We start from the raw sequence: 27,703 nt of genomic DNA on the forward strand, positions 1-27,703 counted from the left end.
CTCCTGCAACCTGATAAATAATTTTAGGTAATTCTGGACCAAACAAAGAACCTCCTTCAAAAGGCAATGACTCTAAAGCATGCTTGGATTATATGTCTGCTTCCATGTTTTGAGCCACAGTGAACGCCAGGCGGAAAAGGCCAAAGCTGAAAAATTAGACTATACCTGAATAGTATCTATTAAAGCGTCACCTATATAGGTTAGAGCTTCCAAAATCTAATCAGCTAAAGAGTTCGCTTCAGATATATTCCCTGTTCGAAAACCAGTAATCATCAGGTTCACCAAGGGTTGATAGCCTTTATCACCAATGCACTGGCCAGAATTGGGCGCAGTGAGACTCCTGACAAAGTGAATAAAGATTTAAGTACAGCCTCATTCTTCCTATCCATAGGATCTTTAGGAGTTACAAACTGTGTTGTGGGAATAACCGTATTCTTAAGCAATCTAGCAATAGGAGCATACGCCGTGGGTGGAATTTCCCAACACTTGGTATACTCTTCCGAAAAGGAATAAAGACACTTGCATTTTGCAGAATATGACATGTTGAATCAAGCTGTATCCAGGCTTCTTTTAATATTCCTCAAAATGTGAAAATCCTGGGAAAACAGATACAGGTTTCTTCTTGCGTTTAAAGAAAAATAAACTGAACTAGTCTCTGGAATAGCTGTTTCTTGCAGATGCAAAGTCTCCCTGACCGCATCTATCGACATACAAACTCCTGAATCATAATGGGAGTCACCCTCCCAGTGTGAGGTGTCTTCCCAGTCATAATCCAATTCCCCTTCTACCTGGGAAGAGGTTGCTGAAGCCTCTTCTCCAGGAAAATCCACTGAGGAATGGCCTGAATGTCTTCTTAGCAGCTGTGGCCCCTGCAGACGGTCCCATTTTATTTAGGGATGCTACCATCTGAGCAAGACATTGTCCCATATTCTGGGCCCATTTGGGCTCTACCGAGGGATTAGACAAAGTAAGAATTTGAGCACAGGGTATCATATTTGCCTGAGAGTGATGTAATTCACCTATGGCCTTAACCATAGACCTGGCCCAATCAGGCATCACTGGCTGCACAGTCGAATCTCCCAGTAATGAAACCCTGTGAACAACCAGCACAACAACCCTGGGTACGTACCTTTTGGCAATTTTCTCTCACATCTTATACAAGTATAAACAGTGACTGATCCCTGTTTTTAGAACCCTTGTCTGGCTTATCCATACTCAAAAAGAAAGACAAGACAAGTCTAACCAATACAGATAGCTACCTAAATTCCCATGGAAAAGGAGTAGCACTGAGTGAATAGCAAAAACCAAGGAGAGGCCAATTAAGACTCTATTCACCCATCTGTTGAATGCAAAAAAAAATTATTTGCAAAAAACAAAAAGGTAAAACAAATCTTACATACACCTGTATATTACTGCCTAAATTCCTGAGAAAAAGTACAGTAGATTAATCTAATTTCTTAAAATAATCCGAGTTAACTGCTTATTTTGTTAGCATCCATCTCCCAGTATCTGTTGTGAGCTCTTCCACACAGAACTTCAGCCGCTCTTATCAGATTGTTGCATGGCTTTGCAGCAGCGTGAGTTGCTGAAAGTAAAATAGCTGGGGGAGGCGTGGCCGGGCGCGGTGTCCTGTTCACTCTGGACACCTGATTAATCATAGCCTCCTGTGTTCCCAAGAGACTGTTCTGCCCGTGGCTCAGAATGAAGACGTCACCTGCTGCGCGACCACATGTGCAGCGGCGCAGTGCCCTGGAGCCCATGAAGCCTCTCTTTCCCCAAAAACAGTCAGCATGTTGCTGCTCTGTAATCTCTCTGGCGGTTTATCATGGAAATCGCCGTGGACTGAAAGCAGCTTGGTGCTGTAGAAGCCCCGGGGAGGTGTGAGACCTGCTAGCTCTACAGTGCATTGCGAACAACAACAAACCCAGCCAATCTGCTCAAAAGCAGTGTGGCGGGATGCAGTATATAATGTCAATATGTTATTTACATATTCAGTAACAGTGGGAGTGAGACCCATGGACTATGTAGTTTGGTGACTCTCTCAGCGGCAGTCTTTAGAGTGGAATACAGGGTTCACACAGACCTCTAATCTATATAACTCCCACTCTGTTAGTGCTTGTCGTCTGTTGTCAGGAACTAAGCACCCAAACCAATCAAAAGAAAGCAATAAAACCTAACTAAAAGCTAGGATCTCGCCAGTGCCTTACTCCAAGGCACTAAAAACAAGACAGAGTTTAGGATGGAAGAGGAGGGGTTTTATAGGGGGTGGGAGCCAGTTTTCAAATAGCTAGTGTCCGACTCTACACCTCAATATGCATAACCCAGAAGTAATGGCATCCCCCAGATGGATGATAAAGGAAGCATGAGCTATTGACCATTAACTCTTAGTAGTGTTCACACTATGCAGAGGAAACAAACCATGATTATTTATGATCATGTTAACATGTTGTTCCAAGACTCTTACTATACAGTATGTATAAATATAAATACAGCTCTCTGTATAATTTGTTTTCCTTCTTGTCCAGCTAATAAGGAGATTCTCTAACGTGCAACAAGCGCAGAAGTCCCTCTATGGATGAAACCTTACAACACCACTGCTATTATACATAAGATTGAATTAATCTTCCAAACAGGAAAGAAATGCACAAAGAAAAAGAAAAAAAAAAGTCTAATTCAAGTTTGACTTGCACGCAGGGATACAGTCCCACATAAGGTCAATACATGTCATATCACCCAGAAAAAATGTATTATGACACCCATCATCTCAGATTTTCATGAAACTTTGTACACATGATTCTACCACATAGCAACAAACCCATGTCAAATTTTTCTTCTGTAGCCCTCATAATTTGAGATATAGGGGGACAAATTTTAAAAAAATTACTCGGAATTGCCACTCCTGATGCTTAGTTTTTATGTGATGTGTATGTGGAAAAACATTCCTATCTCAGTGCCTAATCCACGTATCACTTTGAAATTTTGACCCTTTGTCAATCGGAATATGGAGATTCAGAAAAAATGTTTTATCAACCTCAGAGTCATTATACATTCCTTTTCTTCATACTTAATTATTTTTTTGGTGCCAAAAAAAGGTAGGTTCAATACGCTTTATCAAGGCAGATGGGTTATGTACTTTAAAAGCCTATGAAAGAAAAATAATGGGATTTTGATTGCCTGTATGAGTATTTTAATGTTTAATTAAAAATCTCTTTAAAAATGAAAATTACCATTAGGTATAATTTTGCCCGCCAGGGAAGTATTTTAATTGTATACTTCTATATATATGTGCAGATTTCTTATTACACATAGGGGGGTATTCAATTACCCTGCGATCACACTTTGAGTGAAAAACTGCTATTTTACTGCGCGAAAAACCCTATTCAATTAGCTGCAATAATTTATCGGGAATAACTGCAAATTTCACTTCACCTACCTTGAGGAAAATATCTATATTAAAAGGTAAAAATTTCGAGATTTGGTTCAGAACCCCTGGGACTCCAAACCTCCCCCCTATGATGACTAATTAGGCACTTTTCAATTTTTTTATTATTTTTAATTGCCCAATAATGACAGGGGGTTTTTGGGGTGACAGTGCAGAGGGATGGAATTTTGAGTTTAAGGTATGGTGCAGGTATATTGGTGCTTTATGAGTGAAACAAGTGCTTTTAGTCTTCCAGGTGGGAGTAGTCAGTCGTTTTGCAATTATTATTTTTTTTAAAGTCCCTTCAAATTACCCAAATATATATTTATACCCATTTTTATGTACCCCGAATTTAATGAGCACTTACTTTGCTGAAAGAAATTGCTTTTATTATTTTTTTTAAATGCATATAACAGCCATTTGACTCAATTTAAGTACCATAAAATCTGTTTAATATGACTTCTAATACACTTCTATACTGTTATCCTATGTTAGTTTGTAATTTTTTGGGGTGCAGGCTGATTTCCCCATTTTCACACAAATCCTTTTTTTTGCACTTTTGGGATTGAATGTGTGTGAAAACGAGAGTGAGCATACCCACTAAAAGCAGTTTTAAATACATCAGCTTATTAAACTTACTTTTTTTTTTTTTTAACAGAGTGCCTAATGTTTAACTGAAGTTGTGACTGTACTGCCGTTGTACATAGTCAACGTCCTGTTCAGAGAAGTAATACATCCTTCCTGTACCCTTTGTGATAGGAGGGCTGACAGAGGAAATATATTGCACATAGGAACATAACAGATGTCTTCTTTCTTCTGTAGAAGCCAGTGAAATGATCGCGCAGGGCCATAGGTGTGCATGAACTTCAATATTACATTCCTCTTTATCTTATTAAAGTACTTATAAAAAAATCTATATATATATATCGTAAACACATGCCATGTATGGAATTTGTACAGATTTGTGACATATTGACTGGTGTTGGATTGTTCTGATCTGAGAAATGGAGAATGGAACTGAAGTTTTTATTTGAACTGTGTCGCTTTGTTCCTATGGAAACTTCAGATATAGAGGTGAAGTGATGAACTCCTCTTGAACCAGGTACTGTTTTTGCCTGGGAAAATCGGTCTTTCAGCTGCTTACATGTTTCTTTTGATATTAGCCTTAACTTTATATTTGCAACTTTTGACAGAAATTTAAGTCAATCAGATCACCTGTTTTTGTAGGCTCTCTGGCAATCAGAGGCTTAATTGTCCCACCAATGATATCACAAGGAGATTTACCGTGACTGGTTGCAAAAAATGCCCATGATGCTTTCAAAGTGAAGTCTTCGATAATGGCAGCACAGGTTGAGAAAGTTTTTGCAATTTTTATACTGCCCAGCACACCCATCAATGAAGAACACAAATTTTTGAGAGCGGGAATGTTTTCCTTGATGTACTGAATAATGACTTTCTGTGTTTTGTACACAAATGCTACATCATGCTCCAAATCATCAGCCAAGACACAGACACTTGTGATGAACAGGTCATCAGACTGGGGAACATGAGCATTGATTCCAGCTGGATGCAGTGTACAACCATTGTTCATCTGATGATACCCTTGAACTTCATTCTGAATCACATAAGAATAGTTTTCACTAAAGTCCAGGAGAACAATAGCTGTGTCAAGTTCAAGGTTGGTTTTCATTTCTTTTAGAAACTTTGATTGTGCCTTAGCAATAAATGAATGAGGGAGAAGTTTTTCTATTTTTTCGATCCAAGTTTCTAAATATTCATCAAATGTTGCAGTGCATGTCACCATCTCTGTTCTGTCAGTAGATACCCACTGTCTGTCTTCAGGGTCACAGTCTTTGAATTTCTCAAGTAGAATGCTTTACACATTTTCAGTTGAAGGGCATTGAGAGCAGTGTCATAGCAAGCAGTCTCTGTTATCTTTTGAACAAACTAAATAGGCATTGGCGTAACTATAGAGCAGGGATGGGGAACCTCAGGCCCGGGGGCCGTATAAGGCCCCCGGAATCATTTGGTCTGGCCCTCTGAGCTGTTTTCTGTTAGCCTCATCTGGCCAGTAGGGTGCCTATAATGGCACCCTGTGGCCAGAATCTATGCAGCAGTGCCGCCTGGAGAGTCCTTAGGATGCTTCAGACTGTCACACCACTGCCCTTACAGCTCCCCGGAGCATCCGAAGTATGCTCCAGGCATTGCTGTAATCACCGCAGACTGTGGCCCCGTCCCCATGTGACCTCACACAGAGGGGGCATGGCCTGCACCGGGCCCGTGATTAATGTTATATCAAAATAGCCCTCGGCAGAAAAAAGGTTCCCCACCCCTGCTATAGAGGGTGCAAGGGGTGCGCTTGCTACGGGCATAGCTGCTTAGGGGGCCCGCCGGCCCAGCAAGCAATCCGCTGCACCCTGCCAAGTACAGCGCTGATGTCATTTTTAATCAGGAGCCGGTCACGACCCAATAGGAACTCGCTGCTGGTTCCAATTTGCTTGTGACCGGCGCCTGATTAAAAATGACATTGGCTCTCTTAGAAGATGGGAGGAGGCGTGGCTATGACTTCCCCTGACCCTGGCCATGCCTCGTTCCAGCTTCAGTGAGGAGAGATGGAGTGGAGCACCGGGCTCAGGAGGTGGCAAGTGGAGGGAGGAAATTTTGCTATAGTGCCCCCAAACCTCTGGTTACACCCCTGTAAATAGGTAATTAGGTATTTTCTATATGTTTCTCGGGGGTATGTGCGCTCCCATTTTTGCACATATTCAATTCCAAAAACAGGATTTGCGCAAAAATTCTTGCTGTGAAAAGTGGGGTTGGGTATGAAATGCCGACAGCCGGGAAGCCGTCTTACTAAATCCCAACGCCGCAAGCCCGAACACTGAAGATCCCCACTTTGGGCTGTTAAGTTCCCTAACCCTCTCCTCCCCCCCATAACCTTCCCTTAGTGGTGCCTAACCCTAACCTCCCTCCAGTGGTGCCTAACCCTAACCTCCCTCCCCGCACCCTAAACCTAACCATCCACGGGAGGGGTGCTGAACCCTAACCTCCCACCAGGGGTGCTTAAACCTAACCCCCCTCCCTGCACCCTAACCTTCCTGGGGTGGTGCCTAACCATAAGTCCCCCCCTTGGGTCCCTAAACGTAACCCTCCCCCTTGCGGATAAGTGCTAACACTGCCCGTCTTACCTAAGTTCGGGAAGCAGTCTGTCTAGATTACGGCGTCAGGATTTCGAAGCCTGTCTTTAGTCTCGCATCGGTATTCAGACATTTAGTCAGATGGCTTCCCGGGCATCAGCATTTTGACTGTATCCCGAAAAGTGTAGGTGAAAACGGGGAAATCAGCCTGTACCCGGAAAAATACCAAACTACCATAGGATAACGGTATAGAAGAGTATTTTTTCAGCAAAATAAGTGCTCTCATTAAATTTGGGGTACATAAAAGATATAAGTATATATTTAGGTAATTTTAGGGGACTACACCCATCTGTAAGACTAAAAACACTTGTTTCACTCCTAAAGCACCCTAATATACCTGCCCCATAGCTTGAACCCAAAATTCCATCACTGCACACTTTTAACCCAAAAATGACGTCATTATTGGCCAATTAAAAATAATTAAAATCATCAAGGTGCCTAATTAGTCATCGGAAGATAAAATTACCGCCGATAAATTATTGCAGCTAATTGAATAAGGATTTTTCACTGTAAAATAACAGTTTTTCGCATGAAAACGTGTAATCGTGGGCTAATTGGATACCCCCTATGTATAATAAAAATTTTCGCGCACACACACATACATATATATACATATATATATATATACATATATACACACACACACACAAATTAAAATACTCCCCTGGCAGGCAAAATTATACCTAATGATAATTTTCATTTTTAAAGAGAGATTTTTAATTAAACATTAAAATACTCATACAGGCAATCATCCCATTATTTTTCTTTCATAGGCTTTTAAAGTTTATTTTAAGGTTCAGTTTAAAAAAAAAAAGGGACATGATAACTCATCTGCCTTAGGTTGATAATGAGTATTGAACCCAACTTTGTTTTTTTTACACCAAAAAAATAATTAAGTATGAAGTAAGGGAATGTATAATGCCAGGCAAGGTTGATACAACATTTTTTTCTGGAATCTCCACATTCTGATTGACAAAGGGCCAAAATTTCAAAGTGATATGTGGATTAGGCATTGAGATAGGAATGTTTTTCCACATACACCTCACATAAAAACGGAGCATCAGCAGTGGCATTTCCGAGCAATTTTTTGAAAATGTTACCCCCTATATCTCAAAAATTATGAAGGCTAGAGAAGAAACATTTTACATGGGTTTGTAGCTATGTGGTAGTATCAAGTGTACAAAGTTTCGTGACAATCTGAGATGGTGGGTGTCATGGCCTGGGTGAACTGACATGGAATGACCCCATAATTATTAGGTACAGTTTTAGCATATGCTGCACAAACACAATGAGGAATGTTTCTAGCTTTCCATGAAACATACGATTTTTCTGTGTAACAAAGATTATGCATGCTGATTACTCTCTTTAGACAGAGGTTTCTATGTATTCCATACTAATAGGGGTATTCAATATGGGAGCGAAAACATCGTTTTTGTGTTAATATCGCACCTATGACGTCATTATCGCAGGTTTTACTTTTACACCATATTCAATTCTAAAGACTTATCGCAGGTTCGAAAAGGCTTTGATAAAAAACGGGGATAACTTTTCACCATTGAATAGGTGTCGAAAAAAAGTGCAGAATTGGGGTTTAGGGGTGCAGGCTTAAAAAAAAATAGCCTGCACCCCTGGGAATGACATTTAAAAAAGAACTGTGTCAAAAAAAAAGTTTAAAAAACAAATAGGGACACACCAAAAAATTAATTAAAAAATTGGGGTGAAAAAAGAAAAATGGGAAAAAATTGTTTAAACAATAGGGAAATAGGTTCAGGGCTATTCTGCAAGTATGCGGCAGGTGTTTTCTAGAATAGATTTATAGCGGCAGGTGCACAATTGCAGAATTTTTAAAAACTTACTTTAGGGACTTAAAAATATGCTAGTACCCATTTTCATGTACCCCAAATTTGATGGGACCACTTAAAAAAACTAAAAAAATAACCTAAGTGCTCTTTTGCAACACTTCTTCAATGTCGGGGAAAAAAACACCTGCTGCGGCTATTTAAATCCCAGACTTTTATTTAAAGGCTAAAACGGGGGTACCCATAGTGATCCCCCATGTTTTTACAACTTTAAGGGGGTCCTACAATTTTTTTAAGGAAAAATTCGTAACTTTACGCAAATCCAACTTCGCAGACTCCCGTTTTCGTTAATTTCATATTGAATACGGGGATAAGCGGGCGCGCGCCCGATACTTTAACGCAGGTAAAAACTCCGATATGAAACGTAAACTTCGACAACGAAGTTTACTTTTCATATTGAATACCCCTCTAAGCATGAATGAACAATTTTCTGACATGAATTATGTTAGGATATACACTCAGCAAGCCTAATTGTGACAGAACATTCTTTCAGAGATACCGTTTATGTAAATCTTACAAACCAAGAGCTCCGTTTGGCCAAATGATTGGCCTATGTTTAGACATTTTATGATAGTATAACATATACATGACCAAGTTTTAAATACATATATTTCACACTTGGCAACCGTAGAGCCAAATGTTGTTCCCCGACCACGCTATGCCATCATAAATATCTGTTATTTGGTGGCTTTGTTACCTATATTATAGGCTCCAGGTACTTTAATTTTAGGCCATTGGATAATAAAGCTTTTATTTATTTAGATATGCTTCTCTATTTCTTAAGCGTGCCCCACAAAGGAGTATTTGATTCTGCTTCTTCATATATAAGTGAATTCCCTCCAGCAGGGTCAGAAAACTTCCTGGTGTTGTACTTCTGAGCACAGTTTCAGCATGCAAAATTTCCTTATGCTCATGTAGGTGCCAACCAAGTGACATCATATAAATACTGGTATTCAATGGTAACAAACAATCGTCACAGAAAAAAATCTATTGTTACAAAATATCAGTTAACATATTATTGGTTACTCACAGAGAACTCAAGTACTATATTAGGAATGTGCAACAATAAATTTATTAAGTAAGCCCAGTGCCATAGGGGTTACATATACAATATAAAAAGGCAACTCCATAGGCTACTTTAACTCCGAAATATACAGTAAAATTACGTGGTTAGGACAGAGATAGGAGGATTCTTTTTAGTCGCTTATTCTATATTTCTGAACACTTACTTTTCTATATTGTGATTTCAGTCAATATTTCGCCCAATAATTGGACAATGTATTTTAATAAATATAAAATAAAATATAAAAGTTTAAGTTTTATTATTACTTAAACAATTCTTATAGAAGTTTCTCTGTGTGCTTAATGCAAGGTGTCAAACCGTTCACGGATGGCTCCATATAGCTTGAAAAGGAAATACTAATTTTGTAGAACCACAAATAGGAATATATACTACTTAATATTTTTTGCACAATGGCTAATTTAGAATATCTGACAGGTGGTAGAAGGCTCAAGACAACTACAGGAGAAAAGTATTCCTATGTGGGGCACTCTCGAACATGATTTTAGCAATCTTTCATGATTTTAACAAATATCAACTAATTGGATATACCACATATGAAGATCAAATTAAAACATAACATTTATTAAATTATTACCAGCAAAATATTTAATAGAATTGGGACTAATACCCCTTATGCACCAACCTGAAAATCCCGGGTTGTTGCATGTGAACGCGCATCAACCCGGGATTTTTGTCAGTGTAAATGGATCCATCAGGGTCCAGTGACCCGGGGGTCCATCTCTGGTAGATTGCAGGGTTGGGCACGGGTCTTCCCATGTCACCCTGCAGTGTAATCGTTGCAATTCAGGTCACACCACATTCTACTCGATTGGCCGGCTTCAGTGGCACTTGGAGATTACATGATCTCCAAGCGTCCACTGCAACGCTGGGAGAGAGCTCCGGTGTGAACAGTGCCGACCCAGGCATACCCCGAGTTGGCATCGCAGTGTAAAATGGGGCTGTCCTGGTTTGGATCCGGGTTAGAAACGTGTGCCAAATCCCGAGTCAGACCCGGGACTTTGGTGTAAAAGAGGTATAAGTGTAAAGGTGAAATAAAACAGTTATGATGACCTTCCAAGAATTGCAACTCCAATTTATTCCTAGTGATCGTTGCCTTATTGTATTTAGATATCTAAAATTGACATATAGAGTATTTCTCAAAGGATCACCACAGGAAGGTTGCTCATATGGATTAAGCTGTTGAGCGAAATAGGCATCAGGGTGACACGCCACACACGGTGCTAGCGTGTCTCATTCTTTTATTGTTGTTATGTTATGACCTGTGACCACTATGTCTATATATTCTTTATGAACACAATTGCAATGTACAGTGCACTCTTGTACATTTATAAAAGGTATCAATTGTTACTTGCAGATACGATGAATGCACCAATTACATCAAATGTTGAGAGAGACAGGACCATAAGTGACTAGTACTACTGAATGTACACTTTACACTATAAAAACCTGCTTAGTATTGGAATTATAGCACTAGTACGGAAGCCTAAATGACTGCACAAAGTATCACCCCGGCATCACTATACTATGATAAGGGGCATGGAAAGATTGCAACAATCTGTGCTGCTGTGTAACATCAATAATTACATATTGCGGTGCTATGATGAGGGGCATGGATAGCATGTAGCAATCTGTGTCGCCATGTAACAAGATTAACAGTTACATGGAGTGATGATAATCTGTAATAGTTGATACTGAAGTAACCACAGAATTGGTGGTATTATGATTCACTGAGGAGCACTGATTCAATTAACAGTCATTTTCTCATGTAACTAGAATCACGGTTGAAAAGGATTGATGAACCTCTTAACACAAGAGCCGGTGGAGATACATGATACTTCTGAACAGGGTGTTCGAAATTTGGTCAGCTGCACTAAGTTATATAACTACCATGTTCTATACATTAATGTACTAAGGCTGCTGATATTCATAACCATTTAGGACAACAAGGGGTGTGGGATGAACAATACTACAGGTGTTAAATGAGGCTAAATACCCAATAGACCACTCAGTAAATAATTCTAGTGTGGTCTAGTGAGTTAAAACTCTAAAAGGATATGCTAGAGTCATTAACTATTTGATGATTATTTTGAATATTATTTTTACTATGAATATAGAGCCTCTGAAGATTCACATTTAGTACATCACTCTTTTGCATACAGTACCTCCAATTTTAGATGGTCCATAGAGCACCCCTTGGTAGCAACGATCCTCAGGGGAATAATTGGTGGCTTCATGCATATTAATTGTCCTTGATTGTGGTTATTGGGATGCACTGTACTCTAGAGTGGGGATAACTCCAGGAGAAGTTCTCTTCCAGTAGTGAACCTTGGAGAAATACTCTAAATGTCAATCTTAGACATCTGCATACAATAAGGCAGCGATCACTAGAAATAAATTGGCATTACAATTTTTGGAAGGTCATCATAACAATTTTATTTCACCTTTACACTTAGTCAGAATTCTTTTAATTATTTAACTGGCAATGATTTTAATAAATAAATGGTATATTTTATTTTGATTTTCACATGTGGTGTTTCCAATCAGTTGACATTCGTTTGTCAAATTGTTAAAATCATGTTTGTGAGTGCCCCACATAGGCATACTTTTCTTCTGTAGTTGTCTTGATATTTATCTATTCCTGTGCGCACACCATGAATCAACTTTATAACATATACAGAGAAGAACTACTTGTAATATATGAGAGTCTGTGCAGGTATTTTGGTTTTTGAGGTGGTAGAAGTCTGAAAGTAAAGTACATTAAAAGACTGTCAACACTAAAAGTATCAGTTACAACAGCATATAGGTCACCTCTAATTGGATAACAAAAAGGCCACGTTCACCAAATAGTCAATGAAGCCAGTATATGGTATTTAATAGTGTGACTTCATTTTGATTGCAATTTAGAACAAAATTTGAGTACAATTAAAGTATTACGGCTATTAAAGAACACAACCAATTGGAGTAAATGGTTTGTTTCTTAGTCAGCAAATAAATCATACCTGCAATCAAAACAAATGTGCTTTACAACTTTTATCTTCACAGTTGTGAAGGATATAAAAAGCCTATTCATAATGGATCAACCATTTTTTAAGGTTGTCAGCCACTGAACACTTTAGTTTCAAATTGAAATACACATTGTGCAAAGCAACAATACACAAGTAAAAAGCTCAACCCAACTACAACATTAGGCTCCGAATTACAAACTTCAATTTCATCCTTCATATCGTTTTATGTATAGTTATATATATTAAACATAGCTACCTTCTCGGCATCCTGCTCAAATAATCTGAGCTGAAAACATTGGTCCAGTTTCAGCTTCTGATGGTGCCAAACTTGATGTAGATGTTGCCTTGTAGAATGAAGTCTATCTAACATTGTCGATACTTTGGGTAAAAAATTCTGAAGGTCGGCATTTCCAGAGCTAGAGTTTTTTTTGGGAAAACTTTCACTGTTTTGTATTCTTTGCAGAAGCTTCTGTCCTTCTATATCAAGGTTTTCAATTGGAGCCTTTGTAACCCTTTTTTTCAACTGTGAATGTGAATCAATCATGTTCCTAGCACCTTCCAAGTCCTGAGGCAACTCCTTATTAGCAAGCATGTCTTGCAGCTCCTCCAGTCGAGAAAGCATGTGAGTAGCGTTGCTTATGAAATCCTCAAAAGCCACCCTTATTTCTATCCACTCTTCATGATTATACTCCAAGCAACCATCAAATTCTGGTGTTAGCTGGGAAGGATCAACAACTTTGGTAAGGCCTTCTAAAGATACCATGTTAGTCTGTAAGGGAAAAAGAATTCAGTAAGTTTAAAAAATAGTGTGATGCTTATGCTCTAAGCACTTTTCATGCAATGGCAATAATGCACTACGGGTCTGCATTAAATGTGCTATCTTCCAATGACTTGAAGCCTATTACTGTGTACATTTTTAGAATTCTGACTTCCATGAAGAAGCTAGGCGAGAAGTATGAAATAAAGTAAAGGAAGGCTGAAAGAACTTCATTTTTACAAAACATTATTGTTTTATTTAAAAAGGAGTCACAAAGTGTATGCAGCACCGAACAGGGTAAACATAGAAAACAGTAACAGAGTATCACGGCATGCATACAATATGCAACAACTGACCACAGCATAAATTACCAATTATTAATATTAAAATATGAATTATTAAAACCTCAGACTGGTTAATACAGATAACAGGTGGAAGGGTAGGGAAGCTTGTTGAAGTTGGCAGGAGCAGGTAGTGGTGGATCATGGGGTACGAATCAATGCAGCACCCAGTGATCCTGCACACAGTATATGGGCAAGCAAACAGAGTCAGAGTGGTACATTTACGAAAAAACGTGTCTGGCCAAGATGCCAATCACGGGTGTGTTTTCCCTGCTTTTCAAACACGGAGATTTACTAAAGGGTGTAAAAACCATTCTTCAAAACACGGGAGAACACACAAATATATAAGTAAATACACCATCGGCCAAATTCGCAAATAGTTTCCATAGACAGGAACAGAACTACAGGGATTTACCAAGAATCGTGACAGCAAACACAGGAGTAAATTAAGCAAACTCGGGCCAAAGCAGTAGTTTGAAATAGACCACATTCTGAGCTGTGTGTTAAGCAGAACCATGCACAGATCAGTGTGATCTGTGCATGCTTCTGAATGTAATGAGGCCATTAAATTGTTAAAATAAAATTTAAAAAATGACACGTTTTCCCCCCCCCCCCTTTCTCCCCAAAAGCACAACCAGTACCGGGCTCTTTGAGCCAGCCCTGGTTCAAAAAAATATGATATGATTTTTACTTACCGTAAAATCTCTTCCTTGGAGTCCATCTGGGGGACGCCTTACATCTCCACCCATCTGTATAGTGATGGTTGGAGTCGGACACTAGCTGAAAACTATCTCCCATCCCCTATATAACCCCTCATTTTCCACCGTAAGCTCAGTCTAATGTTTAACAAAGCCGGAGGAGAGCCACGGAAAGGACTAAGAAACTAGAGACCAACAGGTATCCTGTATAAAAAAAAAAAAAACACAAGGGAGGTACCTTGGCATCTCCCAGATGGACTCCAAGGAAGAAATTTTACGGTAACTAAAAATCGTATTTCCTTTTTCATCCATCTGGGGGATACCTTACATCTGGGTCCAATTAAGGGGAGGTTGGGGGGGGGAGCGGCGGAACAGACCGCTCTAAGAATTATCCACGCCACACTGGCATCCCTTGCGCCAAATGTATGGAAGCGGTAACATTTTGTGTACAGATGGATAACCAGGTAGTTGCTTTGCAGAGCTAAAAAAGGAAAAGGCTGGGTGTTCAATGATAATCTGATATAGGGGATATTATCGCAGCTCACCAGACGGGGGTGGCAAACCCCTACAAGAATATAATCAGAGAAACAGAAGCAACTGGGAGCGCTGTAATATCACAATGTACAAAATAATATAAAATATGAATACAAAGGTAAATAAAAGCAGACCCTTTGGTACAAAATAAATGAATGCAAGACAACCTATACTGAGAGACCTAGGTCTAACAGAGTGACTAATGAATTCTCTAATGAGGGAATTCCCAAAAAATAAAATAGAAACAATGTGGCCACACACTTAAGTGAAAAAATTGTCCAATTAAATCAGGCAGTTGGTTCGAAGTATTACTCCATAGCAAAAGCAAATAATGTCACTTAGACTAAAGACCATGTGGAAATCCAATGAATGTTCTGATCGAAAAGTGAAGTAATGAAAAAAATGATAAATACAGTACATATTGTATTAATGTAAGTTGGAATTCATTCATGATGGATAATCAATGCGCATATTAGATATCCTGCAACAGTAAAAAGACGGTAAAAGTTATCTCAATTTACAATCCAAGTCTGTGAATATGTACCTATGTTCCTAATGTACGTCGGTGGCTGGATTCTCTCTCGTGAAGGAATTTACTTATCCGGCAATGTTCGTCCTGGACCAGCACTCAGTGGGGAGAGGCCTCTCCTAAACTGCTACAAGACGGGATCCGTGATGTCTGGCAAGTGACAATGGCTGCGCTTGGCACGTGAAGTGGAAAATCACTGCTCCGTAGTGAACAGCAGTCGGCTGTCGGCGTAGTCTGGGTGATATACCAAAGCCAATTAATTAAGGGGGGAGGGGGGAACATCTGAACCGACCGCTCAAAGAATTTTCCGCCCAACACTGGCATCCCTTTTCGCCGAATGTATGGAAACAACCTTCAGAGTGAGATATTGCAATTCTACAGACTCTAAAGACTCAATTGGTGCCTTTTGGAGTGCCTCCAAAACTAAAAACTCAAATCCCAAGGAGCAACTGTGGGTACATAAGGAGACCGAATGCAAAGAACTCCTTGTAAAAAGGTCTGAACTTCTGGAATGGAGGCCAATTTATTTTGAAACAGAATCAACAGCGCCGATTTTTGTCCCTTAAGAAAGGTCAATCTTAGACTTAGCTTTTGTAAAAAAAAAAAAACAAGAGGCGACATACTTAGAATATTTCAGGCTTGAATTTGTGTTGCTCACACCAAGAAATGTATATCTTCCATATCCGCTAAAAATCTGGGAAGTAACTGGTTTACGAGCCTGTATCATGGTTTCCACCAGACTCTGAAAACCCTTTGGCCCTCAGAATTTTGGATTTAAGAACCATGCCGTCAAAGCCAAGCGATGTAAATGTGGGTGATAGCATGGACCCTGAAGCAGACGATGCGGAATGTCTGCCAAAATGGTCTCAAGAATTGCGTACCAATGAGGGCGCAGCCAATCTGGAGCCACCAAAATAACCGGCCAGCCTACCTGTCAAATCTTCTGAATTACCCTCGGTAACATTACCAGAGGAGGGAATATGTAACCCAGCTTGAACACCAAAGGTGCTGTCATCGCATCCACCAGAGATGCTTGAGGATCCCGGGACCGAGATCAGTACCTTGGAAGCTTCTTGTTGAGACGAGATGCCATTAGATCTATTTCTGGAGTTCCCCACCTGGCAACTATTTCCGCAAACACCTCCTGGTATAATTCCCATTCCCCTTAAAAGGCTGCCTCCCAGTTGTCCACACTTGGAATGTAAACTGCTAAAATAGCTGGAATCCAATTTCCTGCCCAATGAAGAATGTGAGAAACCTCCCTCATTGCTTGCCAGCTGTGTGTGCCACCCTGCTTATGTACGCAACTGCTGTGGCATTGTCTGATTGGATTCGTACTGGTAAATTCTTTACATTTCATTGAGCCTGAATATCGAATTGCCGTTAGTTCAAGTATATTGATAGGAAAAGCAGTTTTCTGGACAAACCAGACATCCTGTAACTGTCTGTCTAGAACCATCGCCCCCCGCCAGTTAGGCCGGCATCTGTGGTGACAATGGTCCAGTCTTTTACTGACAAATGGCAACCCTTGTTCAGACTTGTATCCTGCAGCCCAAGAAAAAATATCTGGAACACCAGCGCTGGATAATGCTTTTCTGCAGCCGCCACCAACGGAGAGACAACCGGGTCTGTGGTGATAATCTGAACATCTGATTGTTTAATCGAGGGCCATCGATGAAGCAATTGGTTCTGTAGAGGTCGGGCATGAAATCTGGCAAAAGGAACAGCTTCGAATGAAGCTACCATTATCCCCATTACCGGCATAGCCCTTAGAACAGAGATCTGAGATATGTGTAAAATGGTCCTTATTCTGGATTGAAGATCCTGAATCTTTGCCTGCGACAGAAGCACTCTGACATTGGGTGTCGAAGAGAAGATCCAAAAATACCATCTGCTGAGGTGGAATTAAATTTGATTTGGGAAAGTTGATGATCCAGCCGAATCTCTGGAACATGCCTAAAGTAATACGAATATGTTGTTTCAATAGAGGTATTGAGGGAGCCCTTAGCAACAAATTGTCCAGATATGCCAACACATTTATCCCCTCTCTCCTGAGTAGAAATATCATGTGTGCCATCACCTTTGTAAATACTCTGGGGGCGGTGGCCTAACAGAACGGCAGAACCTGAAACTGAAACGGTCACCATAGAAGATGCTGTTGACCCCTCCATATAGGAATATGGAGGTAGGCATTCTTGATATCTATGGAAGCCAGAAAATCTTCTTCCATTGAACAAATGACTGACCTTATTAACTCCATCTTGAATTTCTCCAAGTGAAGATACACATTTAACCCCGACGTTGAGAATGGGTCGGAATGACCCCTTTGGTTTGTCTACTAAGAAAAGATTGGAGTAGAACCCCAGACCTTCCAGTAGTACTGGAACCGGTATAATTACTTTGTATTTGGAAAGCGCAGAAATTGTCTGCATGAGAGCCTTTTTTTCTGCAACCATCCACGTGGAGAGAAGTGGAAAAGAACCCTCCAGATCCAAAGTGTAACCCCTGGTGACTATTCGATTTACCCAAAAATCTGGATTGGATTGAAACCAAATTCTCTGGAATATCCGTAAGCAACCTCCCACCAAAGGATGGGTCCCAGTCCCGTGACAGTCATGTGGATCTACCTGCAGGTCGACTGGGGCTGGGGCCACCCTGTCCCCTAAAGGTCCCTCTTCGGAGACCTCTAGGCACATCTCGGAAAGCCTGAAAGCTACCCGCACATTCATTCGGAAAAGGAACGAAACCTAGGAGTCTTCGTTTTAGGTGTAGCTAACAGGAAGGTAAGGGCTTTTACCTTCTGTAACCTGAGAAATCATTTTTGTTAATTCTGGACCAAACAAAGACCTTCCTTTAAAAGGCAATGCCTCTAAAGCATGTTTTCATTTTATGTATGTCTTCCATGTTTTATGCCAAAACGAACACCTGGCAGAAAAAGCATTAGGCTGAAATATGAGACTGTATCTGAATTGTATCTAATAAAGAAAGAGTCACCTATATAGGTTAGAGCTTCCGAAATCTGATCAGCTAAAGAGTTACAGCTTCAGATTCATCCCCGGATTGAAAACCAGTAATCATCGAATTCATCCATGGACCGATAACCTTAATCACCCAGGCGCTGGCCAGAAATGGCGGCAGCAAAAGTCCCGACAATGTGAATAAAGATTTTAGAACAGCCTCATTCTTTCTATCCATAGGATCTTTCAAAGTTACATACTGAGTAGTGGGAATAACGGTATTCCTGACCAACCTAGCAATAGGGGCATCCACCATGGGTGGTATTTCCCATTAGTTGGTATCCTCTTCTGAAAAAGGATAAAGACCCTTAAATTTTTTCAGAATACGAAATTTTGAATCTGGTTTTAACCAGGCTTCTTTTAATATTTCCTCAAAATGAGAAAATTCTGGGGAAACCGGAACATGTTTCTTCTTGCGTTTAAAGAAATAAACTGCACTAGTCTCTGGCATAGCTGCCTCCTGCAACTGTAGAATTTCCCTGATCGCATCTATCAAAATAGAAACTCCTGAATCTGACTGGGAGTCACCGTCCCAGATTGAGGTGTCATCCCAGCCATAATCCAAATTCCCTTCTTCCTGTGAAGAAATAGCTGAAGACTCTTCCCCAGAAAAATCTACAGAGGAATGTGACCACTTATGAACGGCTGCAGCCCCTACAGACAGTGCCAATTTATTTAGAGACTTAGCCACCTGAGTGAGACATCGTCCCATATTTTGGGGCCATCTGGGCTCTTTTGAAGAATCAGCCAAAAGAGGAGCTTGAGCACAGGGTATCATATAATTTTCCTGAAAGTGACGTGATTCACCTATGGCGTCCGCCATAGATCTGGCCCAATCAGGCATCACAGACTGTTCAGCCGAACATCCTGGTGATGGACACTTGGTCCGAACCTTTTGCCAATTTTTTCCTCACACTTTGTACAAGTATAAACAATGATTTGTTTCACAGAACCTTCGCCTGGCTTATTCATTCTGAGAAAGGAAGACAAATCTACTCCAAATAGATAGCTACCTAAATTCCCATAGAAACAGTGTTTCCCTGAATGAATAGAAAAAAAGACAGAGGTAAATGTAGACTCCTATTCACCTATTTGTTTAAATGCAAAAAAAAAAACCTAGCCCCAAAAGACCAAATTCTTTGCCAATAAACCAAAGGTAAAATAAACTGTCATGCACACACCCCTGTAAGTAACTGCCTGACTATCAGTGACAACAGTCCATTAACTATGCTTATATATAATAAGCCCAGATCACCAGGTTAACTACACATAGAAAATCCCAGTTTACTGCTAAACAGGCTTCCGTCCCCCAGAGTCTGCTCTGATTTCCACCAGACCTCAGCGGCTTTGGCTTGCAGCAGCCTGTATTTTAATCAAAATAAATACCTGGGGGAGTGGAGACGTGACCGGCAGCCGTGTCCTGCTAATTCAGGACACCTGTGAACATAGCCTCCGGCGTTCACGGGTCACCCTGATTACGTCACCGCTCGGCGACTACACATGCAGCGGTCGTTTACTCACTCTTTGACACATAGCCTCCTGGAACCAGCAAAGCCCCTCTCCTCTTTAAAAGCAGCAGCATGTTGCTGCTTCTGTAACCCTCAAACGGAATGGTTAGCACTGAAAATTGAAGCAGTATTGTACTGAACAGCCCATGGAGGTGCGAGCAAGCTGGCTCTACAGGATCTGTGAGTAACAAGCCACTGCCAATCTGCTCAAAAGCAGTGTGCAGGAAACAGTATAATGGCAAATTTTTTTTTTTAAATATATTTGTAACAATGCTTACCTTTTTGCCTGAGGCCCCCTCAGATGTGTGTCTGGATTGGGGAGAGACCCAGGGACATGTTAGTTTGGTGACTCTCTCAGGGGTCGTTTTTTTAGAGTGGGTTACAGGTTTGCACAAACCCTCTAATCTATAGAACTCCCACTCTGTTGGTACTTGTTGCCTGTCTCCAGGAACTAAGCACCCAAATCCAAAACCTAACTAAAAGCTAAGACCTATCTAGCTAGTGCCTTACTCCAGAGGCACTAAAAAAAAAAAAAAAAAAAAGACTGAGCTTATGGTGGAACGGGAGGGGTTATGGAGGGGTTACATAGGGGTGGGAGCCAGTTTTCAATCAGCTAGTGTCCGACTCCACCCATCACTATACATAATCCAGATGTAAGGCATCCCCCAGATGGATGAAAAAAGTAAATACGAGGAAAAGAATCTGTGGGGGCCACCCGTATTTAATGAACCAGCACAGGCTCTTGTATACAGCCCTGGTTCTAAAAAATATGAGATATGGTAAGAACTTACCTTTGTTATCTCTATTTCTACGAAGTCCATAGGGTTCCACAGGATACCTTGGGGTATAGGTGTGACGTCAGTCATCGGGCACCATAGAGTTAAGCTTTCAGCCTCCCAGGATGCACTAGGGTCCCCCTCCTATACCCCGCCCCCGAGCCAAGGCACCTCAGTTAGTTACCAAGCCATAGGCCGGAGGAGGAGAAGGAAGAGAGAGAAAGAAGATCTGGATACACACAAGAATCACACTCTCACCAGAAGGAGACGGGAAAACCGGTGACCAGACCAAAGCCCATCTGCAGCACAGGTGCGACAGGGCGGGAGTCCTGTGGAACCCTATGGACTTCGTAGAAATAGAGATAACAAAGGTAAGTTCTTACCATATCTCATATATTCTACTTCCGGGTCCATAGGGTATCCACAGGATACCTTGGGGATGTCCCAAAGCAGTATCCTTTAAGGGTGGGGACGCTCCTGTGCTGAAAGGAGAATCCGCCGCCCGAAGGAAGCATCCTGAGAGGCGAAGGTGTCAAACCTGTAATACCTCTCGAAGGTATGGACAGAGGACCGTAGCAGCCTTGCAGATCTGGACTGCAGATGCACCACGTCGAGCTGCCCACGAAGGACCCACAGACCTAGTGGAATGAGCCTTCAAAGAAGGAGGAACCGGCAGACCTTCATGAAGATAAGCTTCAGAAATAGCCATACGGATCCAGGCTGCCAAAGTTTGCTTTGAAGCAGGCCAACCCTTTTTACGGAAGCCATAGAGGACAAACAAGGCGTCCGACTTCCTAAACGAAGAAGTGCGGTCAACATAAGACCTTAAGGCCCGCACAACATCCAAAGTGGCCTCACCAACTGAAAGACCAGGTGAGTTAAAGGCCGGAACCACTATTTCCTCGTTAACATGAAACTGGGAAACAACGTTGGGAAGAAATTCAGGCCGAGTGCGGAGCACTGCCCTGTTTCCATGAAAAATCAAGAAAGGGGGTCTACAAGAGAGAGCCCCTAAATCAGAAACACGTCTGGCCGAAGCTATGGCCAGAAGGAAAACAGTCTTAGCTGTTAGCCATTTAAGATCCACTGAGCCCAGTGGTTCAAACGGCGGTCCCTGGAGAGCCCTCAGGACCAAAGCCAAATCCCAAGGTGCCACAGGTGGAACAAAGGGCGGCTGAATGCGGAGAACACCTTGCATAAAGGTGCGCACATCCGGGATTGTAGCAATCCTACGGTGAATCCAGACAGACAGGGCCGAAACCTGTACCTTCAAAGAAGCCAGGCGAAGCCCATGATCTAGTCCCGCTTGTAGGAAGGCAAGTATCCTAGACAGACGAAACTCCCGCGGTGCATAACCTCTCGGTCGACACCATTGGAAGAACGTATGCCACACGCGATGGTATATCCTCGCGGACGACGGTTTCCGAGCTCGCAACATGGTACGCACCACAGAGCTGGAAAACCCCCTGGACCTCAACATGGCTGTCTCAACAGCCACGCTGTCAAAGACAGCCGAGCCAGGTCCGGGAGAAGACAAGGACCCTGCAACAGAAGGTCCGGTCGTAACGGCAACCGAAGAGGACTGTCCACGGACAGACCCTGAAGGTCTGAGAACCAGTGCCATCTGGGCCAGGCGGGAGCTAACAAAAGGAGCATCCCTCCTTCCTGTTTGAATTTCCGGATTACCCGTGGAAGAAGGGAAACCGGAGGAAACAGGTATGCGAACCGGAACGTCCACCGGACGGACAGAGCATCCACCAGAAACGCCTCTTCGTCTCTTGTGCGAGACCCGTACACTGGCAACTTGTTGTTGTGCCGGGACGCCATGAGGTCGATCTCTGGAAGACCCCACCTGTCCACCAGCAGTTGAAAAACGTCCGGGTGCAGGGACCATTCCCCCGGATGAACGTCCTGGCGACTTAGAAAGTCCGCCTCCCAATTTAGCACTCCCGGGATGAAGACCGCTGATATGGCCGGAAGATTGCGCTCCGCCCATACCAGGATCCGAGACACTTCTACGAGAGCCGCCCGACTTCGGGTTCCTCCTTGCCTGTTTATGTAGGCCACGGTGGTAGCGTTGTCCGACTGGACCTGCACCGGGCGACCCTGGAGAACCCGATGTGCCTGCTGGAGAGCACTGAAAACCGCGCAGAGTTCCAAGATATTTATTGGAAGCTCCGCTTCTGTCGGCGTCCACCTGCCCTGGAACAAGTGTGGACCCGAAACTGCTCCCCAGCCCCGAAGACTGGCGTCCGTTGTCAACAGGACCCAATTTGGTACCCAGAACGGACGTCCCTTGCAGAGATGGGTCGTCTGCAACAACCAGGCAAGGGACAGGCGAACCTCCGGGGTGAGCACTATCGTCTGGGATTTTAGAGACTGAGGCAGCCCGTTCCACTTGGACAGGATCAGGTGCTGCAGAGGTCTGGAGTGAAACTGGGCATATTCCACCATGTCGAACACCGACACCATGGAGCCCAGTAACCTCATCGCCGAGTGTAGAGACACCCGGCAGCTGTGCAGACAACTGCGCACCCTTGACTGTAAGGCAGAGATCTTTTCCCCCGTCACAAAGATCCTTTGCTGTCCCGAGTCCAATAAGGCTCCGAGGTGCAGAATCCGCCGAGACGGGATTAGAGTGGACTTCTGCCAGTTGATTAACCAGCCGTGCCGTTGCAGTAGCGCAATGGTCAGGTCCAAGTGGCGTAGAAGGAGCTCTGGAGATCCTGCCACTAATAACAGGTCGTCCAAGTACGGCAACATGCGGACTCCCTGCAGCCGCAGAGAAGCCGCCATGACCGCCATCACCTTGGATGAACACACGCGGTGCTGTCGCCAGGCCAAAAGGTAACGCCCGAAACTGAAAGTGGTCGTTGCGGATTGCAAACCTGAGGAACTGTTGATGGCGCAAAATAGGGACATGCAGGTAAGCGTCCTGTATGTCCAATGACACCATGTAGTCCCCAGGTTCCAGCACCAGAATGATGGACCGTAGGGTCTCCATCCGAAACTTCGGCACCCGCAAAGACTTGTTGAGAGCTTTGAGGTTGAGAATCGGACGATACGACCCATTGGGTTTCTGCACCAAAAAAAGATTTGAATAGAAACCCTGGCCCCTCTGGGAGAATGGAACAGGCACTATAACTCCAGCCTGGAGCATAGTGTGCAAGACCTTCCGCAGCTCCATGGCCTTGTTCCGGTCTGATGGTAGACCCGTGGTGAAGAATCGAGCCGGGGGTCTGTGCCGGAAAGAGAGGGCGTACCCGTGGGAGACCACCTCGAGAACCCAAGTGTCTGTCGTGGTGACCGACCAACACCGGGCGAACTGCAGCAGGCGGCCTCCCACTTTGGGATCCCCCAACGGGAGGCCCGGACCGTCAGGCCGCAGGCTTGTCATCAGGCTTAGGGGCCGAACGTCTTGTACTCCATGCCTGCTTCCGGGGCTTGGCCGATTTCTTGGGACCAGCCTGTCGGGGAAAAGACTGTGGTTTGGGCCTGCCCTGGGCCCTATAAGACCGAAAGGACGATGGTCCTGAACCAGAAGGAACCGCGGCCGCCGGGAGACATGCCGATTTGGCTGCCGCCAGCGTGGCCACAATCTTGTCCAGATCTGGACCGAAGAGAACTTCTCCGTTAAAGGGCAACGCCTCCAAACCCTTTTTGGAGTCACCACGGGTTACCAATCAACTCCGTTTGTTCGGCCGGACAGTCGGAATCAAAGGACGCCTCCAATGAATCCGCCCAGTGCTCCATCGCTCTGGCAACCCAGCAAATGGCCATAGCCGGCCGCGCTGCCCCCCCCCCCCGCAAGGGAATAAGCGGACTTCAGGCAGATCTCCACCTTCAAAAGGAGAAAAAAAAGTGGGCGCTACCAATATAAATCACCAATTACACCAAAATTTGTACCACTCCTGCTGCCCCCACACAGTGGATCTGAAAGAATACAACCATTTTGAAGGTAGATCCAGTTATAAGTCCGATGGTTGGAAGTGGTGTAAAAATTGTTTATAGAAAATCGGAAAGTTTGAAACAAAAATTGGCCCCTAGTATGTACAGAAAGAATGGAAATATGGGAAATAAATATAATGTATATAATAAAACGAAGAAAGGTACTAGCCAGGATTTGGGTATTCATCTTAATTGGTTACCTGATAAACCAGTTGGTTTTTTCAGGTGTGGAAGAGAAAAATGTATGACGTGTAAGCATGAAGGACATAGAGAAACGCTCTTTCAATCTAAAAGTACATCGGAACTATTTCATATAGAGTCCTTCCTTATTGTAATTCCAACTAAGTTGTCTACATTATTAGGTGTGGGTGTGGTCTTCAGTATGTGGGGCGGACCACACGTACGCTTAATGTTCGATTTTTGGAACATAGGAGGAACATCCTTAAAGGGAACTCATCACATAGCTTGTCTAGACATGCATCGGTTTGTGGAGGGAAGGATATCAGTCAAATAAAAGTGGTAGCTATTGAACAAATCAAAAGTACGGATAGAGGGGGGAATAGACTAAATACACTCTGCAAAAGAGAAGCATATTGAATATTTAGACTCAATACGCTGGATCCAGATGGCCTAAATGAGACTATCGAACTGAATAATATTTGATATTTGGGCTCTATATGTAGGTGGGTGATAAAAGTCATAGTTGGCTAAGGATGGTAATAATTGATTTTGAATTGCACTGAGATTGTTGTATAGTGTAAAGCCTGGAGGTTTTCTACTAGGATTATTACACAGTGGTAATAAAAATGTTTCAAGTATTTGAGACACATATAGTTAAGTAGACCGAATGATAGCCATTTAATTATTAACCCTGAGACCCTATATGGTTGGAGACTGAGGGTATTCAATGTTGGGTTGGTGAAATATTGATATATTCCACCAACTGTTTAATACGGATAGTGGTCTAAGGCTGTTTAATATTGTGTAGATATCCTAGCAGAAATAATGACTATATTGATTTTGTAGTGGGTATCATCAATAATTTTTCTGTATCCATATTGTTTTGAAGGGACTCTCTACTATGGTTTTTGGTTTCAAGAATTTGTCTCTATATGTATGAAATAACATGGTTTTTAACCCAATCCCTTAGGGATATATTAACGATATTAATATACTATATTGAATAGCATTCAGGTTTCCCCCCATCACCTAGTATTATTCTGATTATTGTATATATTTTTTATTTATTTTTTAATATAATTTTCAGAGTTTTTTAGTTTTTAGGGTTAGGATAATTACTATAAGCTATATGAGCAGGCACCTTGGAGTAGAATATTAGAATTATAAATAGTATAAATAAGTTATGTACGAATATATGGAATATAGGATGTTTATATCACCATACTATGCATATATAAAATGTTTATCCCGCTTTCAGAGAAGACTGTGGCATGTTAATTTTTAAGAGGATTAAAAAGCGACCAATCCGGATACTCTGAGAGGGATATAATGGAGCACTAACGAGCCTAGAGTCATCCTCTGATGAAACCGCCGCGTCATTGGTCAGAGAACGCGTCAGCTGACTCGTGGAACGCAGGTGGCACGCATACTGGAAACCGGAAGTTCACCACTGGAAGTGACGGATCGGTCACCAGCCAGCGTGTAGCAGCCAGCGTGCAGCAGCGGCGGAAAACAGATTGTTTATACAGCCTACTGGTTCACTGTGAGCGGTTACAAGTGCCAGGATTCAGGAATAAGAGGTCTCTCTGCCTGAGGACACAAAGCGCCTCTGGACCACATGGTGCACAAAGTGGTAAAATCTTTGGCTGATATTGTTCTTTATTTGTGAGCGGGCGACCAGTACATAAGCATCCTCCCCCTGGGATTGGGGTAGAGGTTAACTGCCACAATATACTACCTAAATGGTTGGATGATAATATACTCATTTTAGGAACTACCTATTTACTAACACTGCAATACTAACACTCAAATCCGCGCTGAATGAGCTGTGCTGCTTTTTCTTTATACATTTAACCCTCTATTAATTGGGTATAAGTGGACAAAAATATAGACAGTTATTGAATTTATGCTGGCAAATTGTGACCAATGATTTTCGATTAATGCTCCGATATTCCAATATATATATATATGTCTATATAAGAGATCTGTATACTAGCCTCTGGAGTGATTTATATATTGATATGTACTAATGTTATATGGTGGAACCGGTTTCGCATTTTAACAGTAAGGCACTAGTAGCCTAATTGATTGTATCCATCTGTATTTTTTTATTAATTTTGATATTTTAAACAATAAGTTTTTGAGATTGTAAGATCTCCACCTTGCGGTCCGTAGCATCCTTAAGGGAGGACATGGATGGCATCGGCAATGTGGCACTAGGGACAAGACGTGTCAGATGAGAATCCACCTGTGGAGGGAATTCCCACTTAGCAAAATAATTATCCGCGAACAGATAAGCCACTGCCAGGCGCCTCTGCGGCTGGTATCGCTTGCCAGGCTGTTTCCACACCTCCTCTAAATGGTCCATTAACTGACCCGAAAGAGGAAAGACTGTGGCGTCACCCTTCACATCCTTAAAAAAGGCATACTTGGATTTAGCAGCTGGGGGAACTTCGTCCTTAATCACCAAGGCTGTGCGGACAGCCCGAATAAGTCCAGGAATATACACCTTGGACCTAGCATCAGCGTCCTTAGTAAGGAGAGGTTCCTGATCGTAGGGATCCAGAATCTCCCCATCATCAGACGTCCCTTCGTCATCCTCATAAGGAGCAGACAGAGACGCCACCGGCCGTTTTGTGGCCGCATCACAGCCTCCCCCTGCAACACATCCGACAAGTGAACTCGTCAGGGAGTTAACCCACGCCGGCTCCTGAGAAACCGGGAGAGGGAAAATAGGGAGACTGCGGGGTACCACCAATTGTCTTGGGAAACCCTGCATGGGTGACGACACCACTGACTGCTGGGACAAACCCATCTGCGTAAACGCGGGCTGCGGAGCTAACTGGCCC

The 27,703-nt window shown here is 42.5% G+C and overlaps 1 protein-coding gene across 6 annotated transcripts in view; it reads right to left on the minus strand.

Annotated features, from left to right (window-relative positions):
• The window catches only part of TRIO (trio Rho guanine nucleotide exchange factor), a 496,865-nt gene that overhangs the window by 417,529 nt on the left and 51,633 nt on the right, over positions 1-27,703 (minus strand). For all 6 annotated transcript variants that reach the window (XR_015869672.1, XR_015869673.1, XM_088445727.1 and 3 more), the window contains exon 5: positions 12,823-13,335. Coding sequence is in view for 4 of the 6 variants with exons in the window: in XM_088445727.1 (XP_088301853.1) it covers positions 12,823-13,335 (513 nt within the window). In the remaining 2 variants the exon portion in view is untranslated. The remainder of the gene's footprint in view (positions 1-12,822; positions 13,336-27,703) is intronic.

This window comes from Taudactylus pleione, unplaced genomic scaffold (genome assembly GCF_031769625.1).
Source record: "Taudactylus pleione unplaced genomic scaffold, aTauple2 ptg000386l, whole genome shotgun sequence".
NCBI lineage: Eukaryota > Metazoa > Chordata > Amphibia > Anura > Myobatrachidae > Taudactylus > Taudactylus pleione.